This window comes from Penicillium canescens (assembly GCF_028828765.1).
Source record: "Penicillium canescens strain IBT 15451 chromosome Unknown utg000008l_segment0_segment0, whole genome shotgun sequence".
Lineage (NCBI taxonomy): Eukaryota > Fungi > Ascomycota > Eurotiomycetes > Eurotiales > Aspergillaceae > Penicillium > Penicillium canescens.
In genome coordinates, this window is record NW_026703970.1 from 1,010,995 (window position 1) to 1,029,729 (window position 18,735).

Sequence of the window (18,735 nt, forward strand, 5' to 3'; positions counted from 1 at the left end):
AGCGAAGTATGGATTTGTCGCGCGCGTCTTTGAATTCAGTCTCGACGATCTGGAAACCTAGGTTTGTTTCGTGTTTTCCGTTGTTTCTTTCCTACCCAAGCCCTGGCCCCGGCTCCTACTCTGGCACCTAGTCTAATTCCCGATACGCAGTAAGCGCCTAATAATTAGATACAGTATTGGATATTGGATCGGGCACCAAGGGGGTGTTTCATGTCATGGAATACATACTCTACCCGGGTGATGTATGACTTATAGATCTGGAATGTGAAATGCGGAATGTGAATGTGAACCCGTGGATTAGTCGGGTGTTCCCGTGAGCAGACCCATGGGGCACATGATTGATGTCACGGTGTATACAGAAGAACACTTTCAAGTCTAACCCTGGTATATATATCAGGGTTTGACATAGAATAACTAGACCAGACATAGATCTCACACTAAAAGTCTCACTCCTAAAACAAACTGCACCACATCCACACCTTATACTAACAACAGGTCAGCCACACCCCCGCTATCATATCTGCAGTAACTGATACAGTGCATGTACCAACATGACGAAACAAAGTACCACGCCACATTCATATCATATCTAGCCCTAAATCAGACCCTCTCCTACGGTAGAGACACTCTTACCTACCAGTCCGTTTGCCCGCCATTACATGCACTATACATGCATGCATGGCACTCGCCACAATCAATACAAACTATTTTGTTACACCGCACCTCAGTGTGTGTCGTCAGTGCTGATTCCCGGATTTCTAGTGAAGGTGTGTGGTGTAATGTACGTCATTTTTAATATATCGTCCACGGGTTGTGGGACTCTTTTTTTGGCCCGCATTGGTGACGGGTGCCGCAGCCCTACTTTGTACTTTGGGGATGACGCCGATGGCGTTGGGAGCAGGGATTTGCTTACGCGTGAGTGCGTCTAGTTTTTGGTAGGGTATAATGTTTTGTTATTTGGGTTGTCTTTTTGTTCTGCTTGTGGACGCGTGTAGATTTGTGATCGGGCTGTCTTGGCGGGCTTAGATATCGAGGTCTTACTGTATGTTGTTTGATGTCGAAGATATTTTCTATTATTTTGAGAATAACTTCGATGTGTTTCTTCATGCATTGACAGATGCTACTGCATTTTGATAAGGCCTTATCGGCCCCACTGTGTTGCTTTTAAGATGCAGCTAGTAGACGTCAAATGTGAGGTTATTTTGTTGGTATCTTTGGGATAGTCTCTAGACTCTAGGATGTAGACTCGAGGATATATTCCAACTAGTACGTCTATGGCCAAATCAAATGTATTCAAATATTGTGGGTGGCTACATAGATGAAGCATTCAACGTGTCTACCATACCACTCTACGATATGTCGATACGATCATGATATCAGGTCGGCATCGATAGAACAAGTATAGAGAACATATTCGTTAGATACTCCATCTAAATATGTGAAAGAGTTAGGCTATCAAGCACACCTCTCCTCTCTCATCAAACACATTCCAGCAAACAACGAACTCCTGGGTATCTAAGTCACAGTCGGCAACTCAAGTATACATGTGTAGAACCAGACCAGCCGGATATAGAAGGGCGACCATCTGTACCCTGGATCTCTCCGGGTCTTCATCCATATGATGACATCTTAATCCGCTTTTTGTGTCGCAGGCTCACAAGAAGGAAAAACAGGGACTTGCGTCAACTGTTCTTCAATTTGAAGCCATTGTAATCGGCGAGCCTTTGGTATAAACACCCTTAAAAATATGCGCTCCCATCCAGCGCATCACCTTTTTTCGTCTCTTATCATCCAATCATATCACTTCACGCCCTACCTCCAGACTTGAGAATCTGCTCAAGGTTCTCCCGGGAGTTCTTATGCGTCGTCTCATGGTAATGAAGCTTCTTCTCTAAGTTCGTGATCTCAGAGCTGGCCTCGCCGCTCTCGCGTGTAAGGCGCTTGTTAACGGTATCGATGGGAACGTTAACGAACCTAGAGCAGGGGATACAAATCAGAATCAGTTTCATATAAATAACCAATAAAGGCGACGCAACTGGACAAATGTTTCATATCCCAAAATCGAAAAAGAACACCGCAAGATAGGAAAAACAAGTCACAGGACAGCAAAACCAAAGCAAAACAGAACAGAACAGAAATGGCAGGAGCTTACATCTTGCCAACACCCTCATAAACTCTTGTCTCAGATGGCAACTCGGACAACTCCTTCGATGTCAGCTGCAACATACGGATATCGCGCTGCTTGGCTGTCATGTGGGCCTTGGTGATTCCGATTTGCTGCTGCGAGGCGATGGCGCGGGTTTCAATCTCCGAGAGGAGCTGTTATGAGATTAGTTAGCGTCTCTGTATACGGATGCACCATTTTGAGCTGGACTTTTGGCGTGTCTCCGAGATTGGGATTAGAGGCTGAGTGAGACCGATTCTCGGCGCCCCTGATTCAATCCCTGGGCCTTGTCTTGTTCGACGCCGGGAGTATTTGTTTGAGCACGCACCTTCTGGAGAGCTTCATTGGGGATCGACATCTTGGCTGTGTGGGTGTTGCTTTTGGAGCTTGGATGTGGTTGAGGGGTACGGTGGAGGGGTGCGGAGGATCGAAGCGAGATTGTTTAATTGATGGCGAAGGTGGAGATTGTATTGGAATAAATGGCGATGGACCGGGATCGGGTTCGTGTTATGAGAGACTGTTTCACTCAGTTGTCACCACGCAATATCTTGATCAACAGTCAGTGAACTTGTGCTTTGGGGTCTGATGAAGGCGGTGGCGGAGAGGGCGGTGAGCAACGGCCTTAGGGCTCGAAGTATACAAGGATTTAACTGTTAATTTCACAATCTATTTGAGTATTTGGTTCTACTTTGGCTTTCTTGGAATAATATGGAGTGGGTATTCGATAAGTAAATAAATTCGCAATAATAAACAGATTACCACCCCGTCATTCTTCGACATCAGAAATCTAAATCAGACAGGCCTCCAATTTCGTACTTGATCAGCGATCAACAAAAAGAAATAAACATGATACCTCCCAAGGAAAAACAAACAAGGTGACATGGCACAAAGTGGCAACAGGAAAGTGAAAAAGACCAAGCAAAGAAAGCCTCCCTGAGGCTCAAACGCCCAACTCCATTTCCCCCTGAGCTTTTGTTGTAAAGCCCATCAGCATGGCCAGCTCTTCTGCTCTTCTCGGCCAGGAGTGCAGCAGCCAGAGGTGGTCAGCCTTAACCCATTGAACGAGAAGACGTATACAAAGCTCATGTCCAAAGAGGGAGTGAGCGAGTCGATTTCATGGCAATGTATGTGGCTTAGTAGTTCTGGGCCGGGGCCTCGGGGCACCAAAGGTCAACCTCGCCAGGGCCAGCATCGCCCGTACCAGAGTGCCCGCACTGCAGGTCCCATGACGGGTCCTGAGTATCGGTGTTGTGCATACCGGGGAGGCAGGCAGCAGCCATGTGAGGGTTCTGGTATGGGGCAGGATTGGCAGTCATGGCCGCAGCCGATGTGCCAGGGAAGTATCCTGTGGTGGGATCCTCATCCCAGGTTGAGTAGGATGAGGTACCAGGGCCGAAAGCGGCTCCGGTTATGTTGGGGAGCCCGGTAGCATCGCTGCTGTTGGGATACACGAGCAGCTGGGGGTCCATGTGATGGCACGTGGGGGTAGATTGGGGCTGGAGCAGCTCGTGGTGCGAGGCACCAGGGAGACCAGCGAGCGAGGAGCCGTACTGGATGCCCTTTTGGAGAGACGGGCTGGTAGTACAGAAGTGCTCATGCTCCATGTGGCTCAAGCCATGAAATGAGTTGGACTGCATTGGCAGGCCAGTGGGGTAACTTGTGTTGGGCCAGGAGGGGCTGACGTAGTTAGGCATGGACATGCCGTACTCGGGGGTGCCGTAAGGTGAGGGATCCCGACTGCTGTCGAAGTAGCTCTCTTCAAAGCTCTGGGTGCGGGAGTGTGCGTACGATGGCGCTGGTGTCATTCTGGAAACTGTTGAGCCCACTTCACTCTCAAAGTCCGAGCAGAATCCCTCCTCAAGGCCATGTGATTGTAAAGCAGGAGATCCCTCATCTCGCCGGTTGACAACGCTTTGGCCTTGCTTGTTTGGCGAGAACTTGTATTCTGGGTGGGTTGCGGCATGAGCGTCGCGCTCAAGCTTGGCCAAGTCTTCATACTTCTTGCGGATGTCATATGGCTCCAATTTCCAGCCTTGACCCGCAATTCTTGAGACAACTTGGTGGTTGGTCACTCCAACGAGCTTCTTGGTTCGCTCTGAGTATGCAGAGCGGTAGAGCATGAAAGAGTTCATAGGCCGGGAGATTCTTCCCTTGGTCTTGGCCTCTTTCCTGCGGATTTCAGCGGGTCGGGCAACCCAGGCATCCATATCCTTGATTGGAACGTCGTAGTCTTTGGTGAGTTTGCTAATGGGCTCTTCAATCTTCAAACCAGGCTCTGAGAGGGTGCTTCGGTTGCGGTTGCGCCGTTGCTGTTTTGCCTTGCCTGCTGGTGCACGGCGACGAGGTGGGGTGGGCAATCCCATAAAGGCTTCATCTGCTCCTGTAGGAGGCGTATTCACCTGAGGACCAGGCATCATCATCTGTTTACAATATCTGATCAGTCTCGCAAGTCACATATTGCTGGGAACAGGCTTACCATTTGAGGAGGGATAGTGTGAGGGAAACTGTTGGCGATAAAAGATGGAGGAGAGCCATACGGCTGTGGGAGGTTAGCATGTTTGCAAACAACATCCATAATAATCGACTTACTATCCCATGGGCTGTGTTTCCGTCGATCTCATTAGGAGACATATTCATGACCCTGTACACAGTTGGGTAGACTTGACGGCCTTCGAAGAAATCTTCCTGGAGGGAGCTCCCGTCTGTTGACTGGGGAGGCGAAGGGGGAATAGGTGTCATCAGATTCATTGTTGTGGAGGTCAATTAGACCCTAGATTGAGAAAAAGCAGTTGCAGACTGGATTGCAAGAATACTCCAGCGACAAGAGAAAGCCAGGAAATTTTCCAGAAAGAGGAAAGAAGTGGAAGAGAAGTAGAATAAAGATATGCTGCTGTACTACCCTGACGATGGGCGGTTTTGCATTTGTGGTACTCCTGAAAGAGCGGGTCTCAAACAGGACTGCAGTGAAGCCGGGAAGTGAGACAAGCAGCGCAACCCAATTGGATTGTCAAAGGTGTGTGAATGTATAAACAAGGTGAAGGGCGAAGGAGATCAATGGATTAGTGTCAAAGAAGTAGATGACAAAAAGCCGTAGACTTGAAGATTGGAAGATTGGAAGATTGGAAGACGGGCGGGTCTCGAACTAAATAAGAGAAGAGAGCATGGAGAGGGAGAGGCAGATACGCAAACAGCGAACCAGAGACTGAAACTGACTCAAGAAGAAGGCCTGGAATACAATATGCCTGGCGTCGATCTATTTCGCCTGGTCGCTGGTTAGTGTATTTTGGATTTATTCTACTTTATTCTTTTTTAACTGATTTTATTTTTATTTTTATTTTTATTTCTCTTTTTCTTTTTCAAATTTCTTTCTCTCTACTCTAAACCTAGGGCGTTCTTGTCGCAGATTACCTCCTTTGTTCTGGTTGGATCTTTCTTTTCTGATTGGCTTGAGATGCTGTATTTCCATTCGCCTTCTATGGGTCATAGTTCATCTATAGATCCCCGGGCTACATCTGTGCAGTGCGCAGCAGTATCTCAAACGTCTGTCTTTGTGCCAAATTTAAAGGACACAGGGCCTGATTACAAGAATAGATGAAAGAAGAGACAGAGCACTGAACATCCTGGAGCCCACATGGCATGGTATGCTCTGGGCCATGTCACTGGTAGCCCGCAGACCATGGCACTGTAAAAACTTTCCAGCCGCATGATACCCGGGGATGCCCTGGGACAGATGGAAATGGAAAGGAGATAATACCGGGGTAAGGGTTGCTAGATGAGTCGGGGTTGCTATCCTAGCTCCGGTATAAAAATGTTGGTTGGTTCACTACCGTATTCCCTTTTTGGATTTCCTTTTTCCCTTTTCTTCTTATTTTTGTGCATATCCAACTGTCACAGTGCAGCAAAAGCAATTATGAATATGTATGGAATACGATGCAAGTGTCCAGAAAGAAGCACGCCTGCATTTGCATTTGGAATTCAAGCTCAAAAAGAGGTTCCGGCGTTCAACAGTTATGCGGTAGAACATCAATGTATTGAGGTGGAGGTTTTTAGGTAACTTGGGGGCTTAGGCTCATCCCTGCAAGACATGTTAACGGTTAAGCTAGCTAGATACTAAGTGTATGACAAAACCAAAACCTCTCACTGGTTCCTAAGGTGGTCTGATACCTACACGAGCATGCTTAACTATGATCAACTTCTCCGCCGAGTATCCGGTGGTTCAAATGTAAGTTCATCTCACGATCTCCGAGATAGGGCGCTTATTCCAACCATGGAATGGTATGGAGAAATAGGAAACAGTCGAGATCCGAGAGCCGGGGGTTCGGGGAGCTTTGGGGGTGGTTCAGGGATTTATTTTGAATTAGCTCGGAGACACACACTAATGCCGGGGACGGAGACATCTGGCTCCCCTAGAGTCGCCCGTCTATCTCGGCTCTAGTGGAGTAGATCTCAAGAAGTGTCGGTTCAGACGGTAGCGCCACCTGAGTGATTGGCGGGGGGCCCGGTTGATGTATCCGGTTGAGTTTGGTTGGTGTCTTGGCGGGGCTAAGCTACTTTGGCTGGGAGCGTGACCTCACGGTACCCTATATTTTATCCCTCGATCTAACGGGTTACCCTTAGTAAGGGTTCGCATTTTGACTTTGGCCTCGGGAGTGCCGATCTATATGGATTGTTCCGGTGTCTCCTTGCCACTATGAATGCATGAATCATTTGGAGCATTTCCCCGACCAATTCTGTCTACACAAGCCGATACAAGCGGTTCGCGCTTACGCCACCCAGGTTTAACGTCTACTGTCTATGGAAAGGGGGCCCCGTGGAGACTGAACGCCTCCGCAGATCAGATTCAAAACCTAAGGCATGCATCTTCTTTGACGGGGACATGATCGGGGGATCAAGCGGTTCGAGGATGACACTTGCAGGGTTTTGTCTCCCCGACAATGTAGTGAGAGTCCATCTAACCCCTGCATTTCCTCCGATGAACCGTAGTTCTCTCAATGCCCATGCCACCTTACCCTGTCCTACGCAGGTACGATCGACCACGTTTTCTACCCTCGTTGGGCTTGGCCATGTAATTTTCCTTTGTTTGGCCCTGCACGTTGCCCTGGTCGGAAAACTCTTGAGGACCCCGGACCATACAGAATGACAGTCAATTGCCGAAAACGTGAAGGGCGTCCCAAGTGCCATGTGCTAAACTAAGGTTGTGACAATACCCTGTCGAGGCATCGAGGACTGACAGGATACGGCTTGCATCTGCAGGTCCATGTGTTTGACCGTTCTGTCAAAGGAAGGATTTCATTCAGGCCCGGTCATTGAGCTTATCTTTCCTTTTCTTTTCTTTTCTTTTTCTGGGTCGACCCAAACGTTCCTGTCAGCACTCTGTTAGATTGGTGGTTATCTACGAGTCTAGGGGTCAACATGTAATGCACATAACTCTAGTTTTGGTAATATCAAAACTAAAAAAGGGAATATCTCACTCTCTGCCGACTCGGTGGATAGCCAACTTCAAATGTCTATATTCCAAATTAATATACCCGTTCCCGAATATTGAGCTGTCAAATTTGCCTACTTGTACGGATTTCCCCTTATGGAAATCGATGTTCTGGGCGGATCACAAACGAGCGCCACCCAGAGGTCGGTGACCTCAACCCGAAAGTATAATACGCTCGTCCGCCGAGAACGGACGAATGTCACCTGCGGATATGACAGTCAAGCAGTAACTCATCCCAAACTCAATAATAGTGATCTTCGTATTGAAGTGCATTCAACCAGGTGCTCAGACCTCTCATCTAGGGTTGGCGAAACCGCCATAACAGCCCTTGCATGCTTTCACAAAAGTGGAAACACGATTGACAGCAAGGATCTCCGCTCAGCCCCCTTCGGCGTCCTTCTAGAAGGTCTGGAGGTTCAGCACCCTGCCGAATAAGAGTGCAGAGCAGACGAGAAAAGGCTCCGCTAAATTAAGCCATCAGGTCTTCTGACTCGAGTCCTTTGTGATCTCCGCAGTCTCAAACAACTGTGTTTCATGAAAACACCCCCTTCTCCTGATCGCCAGTTCCGGCAGGTCTTAAGATAGCCACGTTGCATCTTGTTTCGTGTTGTTCATTGTTGATGCTATCCTCATCGTCCCGAGGGGAGGGTTAAAGTGAGCAAGGCTCCCTATAATGGGAACGATCCAGACGCTAGATAGCATCAAAGAATAGGAATAGACTGAGGAGATATGAATCAATCACCTGTTCACGCGAGTCCAGCCAGACAAGCCAAATAGGCTTCATTCGTTTACTGTATTGCCTGTCTCTTCTCGTCTCCAATAAACCCCTTCGTTGAACGCCTTCTCTGCAGGGGTCCCGGCTGGTCCGGCAAAAACAGGATGAATTATGTCGTGATTCGCCGCGATATCCCCAACACAAATAAAAGAAGATAGGAAAATAAAACCAAAAGAGCGGTCTCCTTTCTCAGTTGGTGGAGCAAGCGGCTGTTCTTGGCCATCGATGCCATGCCACCACAAGCCCATCTGTAGCACCCCAGTATGCCGCGCTCTGCCCTGTGTGGCCAGTTAAATGGAGAGAGGTGGAGAGGGGAAGACATGGGGTTGACATGCCTACCAGAAAATTCACGCAAATCAGGATCGCCATTCGACATCACAGTGATGCCTTCAAGCCCTATTGACCCCAAACTACCCTATCAGATCCCTGCTCAGTAGACAGCGGTAAAGAAGCAAGAGTCATCATCGGCTATCAAAGCCATGGACATGTTCAGACCGCTATTGCAAAGCAAACCAGCTGCGCAGCCACGGTCTCTAAAGGTAAAGCAGCAGGGGTGGCAGACGCTTCTAAGCTCGAAAGAGGAAACTGCCGGCGAGAATCTACAGTATGGCCAGTAGGCACACGTCAGTATTATCATCCAACAACCATCATAGCCCACGACTGGCTAGGCGATCAACGGTTTTCTACCATACTGCGCAGAGCAGCTGCAGTGCCGGAGTTGGGGTTAGCGTGGATGCTTCTCATTAATCGGATTTCTTGTCCAGACGCCATATTCGCTTGTAATTATGAACTATGCTGTTTCTGGTCTACATGTACATGTATGTAAAATGTTTGTATGTTTTCTTTTGTGCCGGTGGCCACTAGCTGTGAATAGCGTCAGTAACGGGTGTCGATCTTCATATCGTTGATGCTCCAATGTGTTTTTCTCAATCTGGCTTTTGTGTCTCGAAGGGGGAGTCGTGTTCACATTTTTGGTTGTTGTGACTCTAATTACGCCCCGTCGCGGCTGGAATCCGTGTCAGACCTGAATATCATAACATTTGGCACGAATCATGATATTATGTTTCTTTTTAGGCTTTCACTCGCCTATATTGGCAGCTTTCGGATAGTCTTATGAGAATCCATTCGTATATCTTTTTCGGCGCCGAGAGGTAGAGGCAGAAGTTGAATATCGGGTGGAAAGCTAAATGCAGCTTCAGCTAATCTGGATGTGCCACTTCCGGAAGGAGTCCGGAGTTCTGAGCTCGGAGATCTCAAATGAGTCCAAACCTAACCTAATGACCGCTTAACCAGATTGCAAACTACACAGTGACCATTGATCTACTTACCATTAGCCGAGAGGCGAAGGCAACCTGACACGGGGGCATCGGCCGCTTCGGCCGAGCTCGTCGGAAGATTGGCCAAGTCCAGCGAGACCCCTGCAGTCAGTGCGCTAGACGCTGCATCAATCGCATGAGAGGACGGTCACCTGAAATCTGGAGCTCAACGGTAGTCCGACAGAAGAGGGGCATACTGTATTGAACAGTTAGCCCTACAGAACACAGAAAACAGAACAAGCCGGATCTGCAGATAGAGTTACTCGAACCAGGCAAATAACGGGCAAAGGGTCCGAGCTTCACAGATTCAGGGGCCCCCGGAGGTCACTCGGCCTTAGAAGATCGGAGACCGGTGGCGGCAATGGGAGATCGTGGCTGGGTATGTGATAGTCATCACATTTAACGGCGCCTTTTGGCTAGATCCACATCTTTTGGCGCTAAGATGAGGTACTGTACGGGTATTACCTGTGGTCTAGACGCGTAGAGTGTGTGCCCTCTTACTTCTGCGGTGGAAACGGATACGATCTCTGTATGCGCCACGAAAAGAAAATGACTGGGTTCATCACGCAAATCCTAGTGAGCTCTCTTGATCGGATTGGAGGCTTCTTCTCCATTTCCGCTTAAGCCGGTTATGTCCGGGGTGATTAGAGTTGAGTTGGAGCTCAGGCGGGAGACTTGCTGAGGCACTGGGCAGCGTATAGTGGTCTGAGATATAGATGTAGTTGGTATGTTCGATATAGGATTGCTAGACGTTCAATCTATACCCCGGGTATAAGCGCTCCTTTGCTATGTAGGGCCCATCAAGAGTAAAAAAGACTATCTTAAACGCGAATGCAATTGTCTTGATCTAACAGTTAGCTTCAGTCGGCTGCGTGTCTGAGATTGAATTTTTGACCGTGACAAATGCTTCGGAATTGCCGCGAAACTTTTGGCCACCATGTCTCGATGTTCTAAGATAATCGTGACGTATACTATATACAGACAGGCATTCAACTGCTAATATTATCAAACTATTGAAAAATCCACGGATATGCGGGAAGCGGACACCCCACGACTGGCCGGGCCAAGTTCCGGAACGCCACATATCGTGACTTGCCGGCTTTATGAACTTATAAAATTGAAGAGCACTACTAAGTTGATGAGCTGCATATGTGGAGACGCATCTGATCGTAATTGCATCGGAGATTGCAGATCCAACAAGTTTAGCTTCTTTTACAAATCCTTCTCTAGACACCGAAAAGGCCGATGCCGCTGTTTATTTTATCCTTCGAGCGTAGCATATCTATTCTCCCAGGGTAGTGGAGCTTCATTTCCCTTTTCCCATTTCCACCTTCGGATTTCATCCGCGCGCGAGCCTCGACTGTTTTCTCCACTGTAAGATCAGTAATGATCCGCGCCAGTTCGGGGATCAGCCAACGGTCCTTGTACCTGTCAAGCGATTATATTTTTGCCTCATGATTCGACTCCTTCGATCCACAGATCTACTTCTGGAGAGACTGTGGTCAAAGTGGGGGAACTATCGACTGTTGAACTCAGAGCTCGTAACGAGGATCGAAACGGGTCGAAGACCTGTCTTGCTCTCGTTTTCTTTTGTCTTTTTTTGCTTCGTTTTTTCTTTTCTTTCTTTTTTTCAGTTTTAATCTCATTTAATCTATTTATTCATTCATATTTTATTCTTTTTAGATAGGTATATTGACCACTATCAAGATACGCCCCGGCTTAACCCTTCACTGACGGACTTGCTGTCAGACAAGGGGGCTACAGGTACACATAACATGTACAGCAGCCAACACCGCGCCAGTTAGTGCGTGATCTACATCGACCGCATCGAATTAGCGCCAAGAAAGCTGACTGCGCCGCATGTCGGAGCGGACAAAACAGGGCTAGGGGCGTATTTTTGTCTCGAGGAAGGATTTTACGATTTTAGCGCGCCTGATTTGATTTACAAACGTCTCGGGCATCTGCATAGCGCTAACTTGCGTATCCCTTCTGGAGACGGCCTAATACAGGAAGGGAAGGTTCTTAATTTCGTCCGTGTTTTAGTCTGGAGCTAGATGGTTGTTTCCCCTGATTGTTGTATTTATCATTGCCTTTAGGTAAAAGGAATCGGGGTGCAGGAATGGGCGTGGGTTAGAGCTGTGCTCGGCTACCGCGTTGGAGTAGGCGTTGTATGGCGTTGTTAGGCTGGGCAGGACTGCGTTGGGCATTGCAGGTGGAGATACATGTCGGTCATGTTGTCGGCTGATTTACATCGGGGCTGGGCATTGTACGTTCTGGGAGAGAGGTGCAGTATATGCTGTTGGTAGGTAGCATTTCCTTTAACCGGGGTTGGCATAATATGATTATTCTATGTGTTTGTATGATTCAAAATATACTAGATGTGAAACTAGAAAAGTAGCGTTGATTTTGGTTTGCTATCGACTCCTCCCTGGAACCACAAGTATACTGTCACAATATATATCTTGACTACATTCCACACACTCCCTATAAAATAAACAATTAAGACTGTAATCAAATAAATCGTCTATTAGAATACACATGCCCTAGCCCACCAAATCACCTGGCACCCAGGGCCAGACCATCTCAAAAAACGCCGTTCGAGTCCCCATCCATCTTAATGCATTGTGAAAAAGAAGAAAAGAAACCAGATAGAAAATAAATGTAAACGCCAAACCATCAACAGCTCATAACAGAGCCCAGATACCCCAAGAGAATGCAGAGAAAGAATTCAAATTTAATCCCAAGACGGGGGTCCAGACACCAACGAAGGAGGAAACTTGTTATCAAACACAGGTACATCGAGAAGCCTTCTGCAATAGAAAGAACTTTTGAGAAGACAGAACAGAGCACAATTGCCTGTAGATCAAAGCCAAATGGTTCGTTTCAAGTATTGGCGAGGTTGGGTTGTTGAGGTGTCGTCCAGTGGATATAATATCCGGATGAACGTTAAGGAAAACAACTCCGCGTGGATACCATTCGCGCCCACAACCGGTTTGTGAAAAAGCTAGTATAGACGTCAAAAAAACAATTGGAAAGCACAGGCCTCTTTTTTTGTTTTCTTTTTTTATTATTGAATTGACTGCATTCCGAGTCGCATTGAGGAATATTGAGCATCAAAATCATATCCAGATGTGCAGATCCCGAAGGACAGAATTGTAGGATCAGTAGCAGGGAACACTCTGATCCTCACAGTTGTACAGGGATTTTATTGATCATGGCCGTTGCTTCCACGCTGAGGCGATGGGTCAGGGTACTGAGACACAGCGCCAGAACCCAAGGGAGGAAGGCGGTTCAGGGATGGCGACGACATCAGATGCTGGCCATTGGAATAGCCATGGGCGTGGTGTAGCCTCGAGGCATTCTCTCTCTGGCGGCGTTCTTCCTGCTCAGGAGTCATGCATTTCACTGGGGGAGGAATAGGAGCATCCGGGGAGCTGCGGCCCATGAGCTTAGGGCTCGGCTCCAATCGGCGGATGGGCGGCAGCACTGGAGCGCCTGCCATGCTACCAGAAGTCACCGGGCGAGGAGACTGCTTGGTCGGGCTGATTCCTGACATCAGGCCGTGCGAGCTCTGGGGAGGTGAGGAGTGGTTGCCGTTGGGAGTGGCGGCAGAGAAAGATGGGTAGTTGTGAGACATCGCCGAGAAGTTGGTGGCTCCATGGCCAGACTGGGGGCGCGGAGTCGCATGGGTATCATAGGAGCTCCACGGGGACGAGGCGTGACGCGGAGCGACAGAAGGGAAGCCTGCGAGAGGGCCAACATCAGGATTACCCTGCGTAGGCGACATGGACGGCTGGTTCTGAACGGGGCTCTGGTTAGAGTGAGAGGATGAGGGTCGCACGGATTGGAAAGATCCGATGGGAGGAAGGTGAGGGGCCGTATTCATAGGCGGCAGAGGGTGCTGAGCAGAGCTAGGTCGGGGGTTCTGTTCCATAGAATGTAGCAGACCATTCATGCCCTTGGGAGGAGAAAATGGTGGACGGGGAGGGCTTGAAGACGGCAAGGGTGTCTGATTTGTGTGATGGGCAGGGCGCTGAGGCGAGGGTGGAGGGTAGAAGTGGCCGTGGCTATGGGTGGGCAGAAGAGAAGGCTGCGTCCTTGGGGGATTGTTCTGGATGTTGGATAGAGCTGTATGGGATTTCTTCACAGGCGAAGGCGGCATCTGATCATCTTCATCCTCCAGCTTACGCTTCTTGCCGACAGACGGAGAAGCTGATGGAGACGCCGAAGCGCTGACACGGAATTTCAGAGGTGGAAGCTTGGGCTTGTTGGCATCTTGCTCCTTCTGCTTGCAATCAAGGCAGACAAACTGAAAGTCGTCTTTTTCAGCCGCCTGTTGCGAAATACCGAGGCACTTGCTATGCTGCCACACATTGCATTTCTCGCAGGCAACGCTGTGGCTCCCATCATCCTGTGAAACAGTCAGCCCCAGATACACTACCTAGGTATACATGTCAAGGAGCTGAACTCACCAAATTCTCCCCGTGCACCCCACAACCAGAGCAATCAAAGATCCACTGGTCATCCTGAGAAAGCTGCGCTAAGTTCCTCTGCGACTTTTCTAGCTCAGCCTTGAGGTTCCGAGCAGAGGCCCTGCTCTCGCCCTTTTCCAGCCTCTCCTGCTCCTCGGCGATGCGCTCAAGCTCTGCCTCGTGCAGAATGCGCTTCTGCTCACGGTCCTTGATGCGCTGCTCGCGAGTCATCATACGAGATTGGCGGTCATCCTCGAGCTGGCTATGCTTGGCCTGTTCCCGGCGAGCCTCGGCCAAATCATGTTCATGTTTCCGAGCGGCCTCGATAGTCTCTCGTTCAAGTCGCTCGTGTTCCTGTTTAGCAGCAAGTCGGCTTGACCGCTTGGCACCCGCGACAAGCTGCAAGCTCAGAAGTTCCTTGTCACGCTTGGCACGCTTGCGCTGCAACGCCTCCTCGGCCTTCTCTAGGATAGGCAAGATGTGCTCCTCAATGCTAGACCGGAGGGCCTTCTCGTCCGCATCTTTGGTTTTCTGGAGCGGTTCCAAGAAAGCCTGGTATTCCTCGAGAGTGACGGCAAGACACTCCCACTTGAAAGGGTCCTCAGCGAAGGCCACAGCGGGATCTTCATTGTTCGCATCCTTGTTCTCCTCGTCGGATCCATCTTCCGCAGCTGCCGTGGAAGCACGCTTCGACGCTCGAGAGGATCGAGAAGATTTACCCTTCGCCTTCTTCTTTGGTCGCTGAAGGGGGGAGGGGCAGGACGATCTGTGCGACGGTACAAACGGTTGTCATCTAGAACGTAGTATGAACGCCCTTCGCGATCCCAACCAAACTCTTCAATGCGCTAGCAGATGTCAGCAAGCGATAATCAAACTTCAATTCCAGGAGACAATCGACTCACCCATTCCAGCTGATCAGTTTCCCTCTTCTCAGGCATCTTGTCGCGAATACGGTCCGCGTTCCAAAAAGTCCAAGTTGTCAACGTATGAAGAACACGAAGCTTAAGGAAAACATCAAAATCCATAAACTTCTTCGGCTCCTCATCATATCCAAAGGGGTTGGTAGTATTGGGAGCTTTCGCATTGTATTGGCGGCGGGTGTACTCGTCGAAATTCTCATACCTGCCAACAAGGCCGCAGTCAGTCCCAGTCCCAGTCTCAGTCTCGCAAAAAGATATATGTAACATACGTGAGGCCGCGATGCGACGAGATCCACTTGAGCAGACACAATCCAATTTCCAAAAGTTTATGAGAGGGTTCAGGTTTGAGGCATTCGGTCTCCAGATCCTGGAAATGAGCAAAAGGGCAGGTTGTCAGCTTGATTCCGACCGGACGAGGGAGGTCGCTGTAGGTCGATATATCAAATGCGACAACAGTGCGCTGCATAGATTCTACCGCATGCGATGGGCTGGCGCCGTAGAACATACCTCGATTTCAAACTCCTCGTCTATCTTCATCACCTGGCCAAAGATGGCGATGTACTGCATGAGACTTGCAAATTCCCAGGTATTCCGTATTTGGGTGAGCAGGCCTTGCTCTTCCGGGGCGTCTTGGTCCATGGGGATGGCCTCGGAGCGGGTGCGCTTTCGCGATCCCATCGCGGCGGGACAGCCGTAGGGCCGGGGTTCTTAGGTGGTCGACTGGGGGGTCCACTGAGGTGGAATTTGGGTGGATATGGAACACACGGAGTAGATGACAGTCATAAAATGGGTAGGCGTGCGAAATGCCAAAATGATCACTAAGTAGGGCGGATAGTTAAGGGCTTTTTTTTGGGAGGCGATGCGGATGGGCAAGGCGCGTTGAGAACGGAGTCACGTGATGGTCGCGTTTGAAAATTGGTGGCTGTTCATGATGGATTCTCGGGGATATTGGACTATATTATGCTAATTGATGGTTAATAGGTCAAGCAGACTACCTGAGATAATAGCTTTGGTTTTATATCTAATGCAGTTTTATCTTCTATATCGAAGTATTTAACTTCGAGCGCAGTTCTAACATCTTACTGCTATCCCTTTAGCTGCAATGGTGACAAGTACATCTCAGTAGACGTGGACATAGCTAAATCCTGCGCGCTAATCATCCAATAGCCGATACAGGAAGTCAATCGTAGACTTGTTCTTAAAAGACCGAGAATACTCATTGAAGATAAATTCATTCATGCTTTTAAAAACACTCGCGTATACACAGACAAGACAGAAAAGAGAAGCAGACGCCTGGATCTTTGGTATCTCTCGCTCAAAGGTCTATCTCACACAGAGCAGTTGAACCTTGTCAAAGACAAGGAGAAAATGCACACAGACGACAGCGCCGACCAGAATTCGCGCCACCCGACAGCAACAGCGTCGGAAAGGAAAAACAGTGAAGAGAGAATGAAAGAAAGAATGAAAGAAAGGTAGCATATTTCCCAAAAGCAAGATGCAAAGAAAAAGAAGCAAAGATAGAAAAAAGAAAAAAGAAGACACAAGAATACATTAGAACCACGATCACGCATACATATCACCGAACCCTTAAGTGACCCAATATAAATGCGGTGAAAAGAGAGAAACAACCAGGAATGAAGAGAAAACAGATGGTGGACCCGATGCCCTCAATCGACGACATATCTCACGCGTTGGACCCATCCAGTTCTTCACCCACACTTTGCGCCTTGTGACCGTTAATCGCCAGTAGCCTTTCCCATGCATATCATAAGGTGGAATATTTCGGGGAGAAAGAAACAGATGCTTTTCGTATTTTACATGGCTGGCGGAGCTCCCTCTGAGATGTTGTCGGACAGGTTGATGAGGAGCTGAGCCAGGCAGCGCTTGGTGGCTGCGTCGTCGCGGAGGACCGAAGAGAACGTGGCATCCCGAAGAGGCTCGGGGAGACATTGCCGCAAAGCCTCTCGGGCCCGGCTGTTGTCGCTCAAACTATGTCTGCGTTAGAAAGTGTCGTGAGAGGAGAGTAGAAGGACATACCGAAGGAAACAGCGCACAACATGCTTGAGTAGGCGGACGGTCTGTTGCTCGACAAGCTGGGTGACCATGTTGCTGAGAACAGTGCCCACTGCGTAGAATCTCTCATATGTGGCGCAGATGTAGCCCAATCCCACATCGTCGAGGAGGATTTTCTGTACAATGAAAATTGCGACAGTCTTACTCAGCTCCGATCCAGTCTCCATGATACGAAGGCAAAGAGGGATGATCTCGGTTGTGAGAAGGAAGTTGATCACATCGGATGAGTCATTCTTCACCAATGCGCCGATAACGCCCAGCGATGTTAGTCGGAGATATTCGAAAGGGCGGGACTTGGAGGTGGTGTTGAGGAAGGGGTAGAGGAAGAGAGGGATGTGAGCTGTACGAGAAAACGATTAGCCAAAGCACTCGCGTTAAACATAAGAGATATCGCCCACCATTCAGAAAAAGGGTACGGGTCTCGTTGTGGGATGCGACACATTGCAAAAGCGCCAGCGCATTGCAGACTCGATTTGAAGCGGCAGCCGTCAGCTGAGAAGGGTTTAAAAGCGGATAGACTGAGATAATTTCCTGAAGGAGCGCAGTCATGACACCTGCAAATTGCCGACCGTTAGTTTCCATCGACAAGGGTGGATAGACGTAGGCCAAGGTGAAATCGGAGGCATACCAAAAGAGTGCCAGATGACAAGGGCCAGTTCGGGGACTTGTTCACGCTTCTTGCTCAGTTCCATCAAAGCGGCTTCTCTGCGAGTTGGATCCAACAGTTCGGCGACCCAAATGAAGACCTTGCGATTCTCCTCGCTGATTCCGCCATCCATGACGGAGACCGCATTCGACAGACCCTCTCCACCCATACTGCCGGCGCCGCCGGCTCCCTGCGCGGGATTACCAGCGCCGTTGCCGTTCATGGCAAGGCGTCCATAGTGTTGTTGCTGCGCCGCGGCGGCAGCAGCCTGCACCTGGGCGTGCTGCTGGGCGACTAAGGAAGCGTGCTGCTGCTGCGACTGGTGTGGGTGCGGCTGGGCCTGATGGTGCTGTTGCTGCTGTTGTTGGTGCTGAAGCCACGAGGGATCAGCCTGGGGATACTGATGCTGGTGGGAGAAAACGTGTTGCTGGCTCTGCGCTTGGAGCATGGTGGTCGGTGATGAGTCGGGGACTCGTAATAATCCGAAGGATCGGACTCAAAAGCGGCAAAGGGCAAAATAGGCTCTAAGGGTATAGGACGAAGTAGAGATATAGCGTCAGGAGTTTAATCCCGAAACTAAAATCATTGATGATGCGAGGCTGAAGAGAGAAATAAGGTAGAGAGGGAGGGAAAGGAAGAGAAGTTCGGAAGTGAAGGCGGGGAGAAGTGTCTCCCTAACGCTTTGTGTGGCCGCTTTTTGGAGATCTCCCCAATCCGAAGACTGTCTGGCCATTTGCTTTACAGCTCTACAGTACTGCAATAGCGATTTAATTATCTGAGATTATCGACTTGGAAGAGATCCTCTAGGGCTCCGTACCAATGCAGATTGCCGGTCATATTCTTGCGAACAGAGCACATTGTACCTGCAAGGCCAGTCCTGATCT

The 18,735-nt window shown here is 49.2% G+C and overlaps 5 protein-coding genes across 5 annotated transcripts; 1 reads left to right on the forward strand and 4 right to left on the reverse strand.

Moving 5' to 3' along the window:
• Positions 1 to 1,805: 1,805 nt before the first annotated feature.
• On the reverse strand, positions 1,806 to 2,522 carry N7446_011239 (putative prefoldin subunit 1; the record flags this gene model as incomplete). Its single annotated transcript, XM_058519981.1, has 3 exons — positions 1,806 to 1,974; positions 2,153 to 2,319; positions 2,493 to 2,522. The coding sequence occupies 3 exons, from the start codon at positions 2,520 to 2,522 to the stop codon at positions 1,806 to 1,808; spliced, it is 366 nt and encodes a 121-aa protein (XP_058367505.1).
• Positions 2,523 to 3,297: 775 nt separating this feature from the next.
• On the reverse strand, positions 3,298 to 4,912 carry N7446_011240 (HMG-box domain-containing protein; the record flags this gene model as incomplete). The annotated part of the gene is made up of 3 exons (XM_058519982.1): positions 3,298 to 4,584; positions 4,641 to 4,703; positions 4,754 to 4,912. 3 exons carry the CDS (start codon positions 4,910 to 4,912, stop codon positions 3,298 to 3,300), a joined length of 1,509 nt encoding a protein of 502 aa, XP_058367506.1.
• Positions 4,913 to 7,745: 2,833 nt separating this feature from the next.
• N7446_011241 (uncharacterized protein) lies at positions 7,746 to 8,084 on the forward strand (the record flags this gene model as incomplete). The annotated part of the gene is made up of 1 exon (XM_058519983.1): positions 7,746 to 8,084. The coding sequence occupies one exon, from the start codon at positions 7,746 to 7,748 to the stop codon at positions 8,082 to 8,084; it is 339 nt and encodes a 112-aa protein (XP_058367507.1).
• A 4,861-nt stretch (positions 8,085 to 12,945) lies between these two features.
• N7446_011242 (putative PHD finger domain protein) lies at positions 12,946 to 15,810 on the reverse strand (the record flags this gene model as incomplete). The annotated part of the gene is made up of 6 exons (XM_058519984.1): positions 12,946 to 14,151; positions 14,213 to 14,907; positions 14,997 to 15,057; positions 15,115 to 15,334; positions 15,402 to 15,499; positions 15,640 to 15,810. The coding sequence occupies 6 exons, from the start codon at positions 15,808 to 15,810 to the stop codon at positions 12,946 to 12,948; spliced, it is 2,451 nt and encodes an 816-aa protein (XP_058367508.1).
• Positions 15,811 to 16,651: 841 nt separating this feature from the next.
• N7446_011243 (Rcd1-like cell differentiation family protein) lies at positions 16,652 to 18,491 on the reverse strand. Its single transcript, XM_058519985.1, has 4 exons — positions 17,834 to 18,491; positions 17,604 to 17,759; positions 17,170 to 17,545; positions 16,652 to 17,121 (listed from the first exon to the last, which is right to left on the reverse strand). Exons 1-4 carry the CDS (start codon positions 18,297 to 18,299, stop codon positions 16,947 to 16,949), a joined length of 1,173 nt encoding a protein of 390 aa, XP_058367509.1. The 5' UTR covers positions 18,300 to 18,491; the 3' UTR covers positions 16,652 to 16,946.
• Between the last annotated feature and the right edge of the window lie 244 nt (positions 18,492 to 18,735).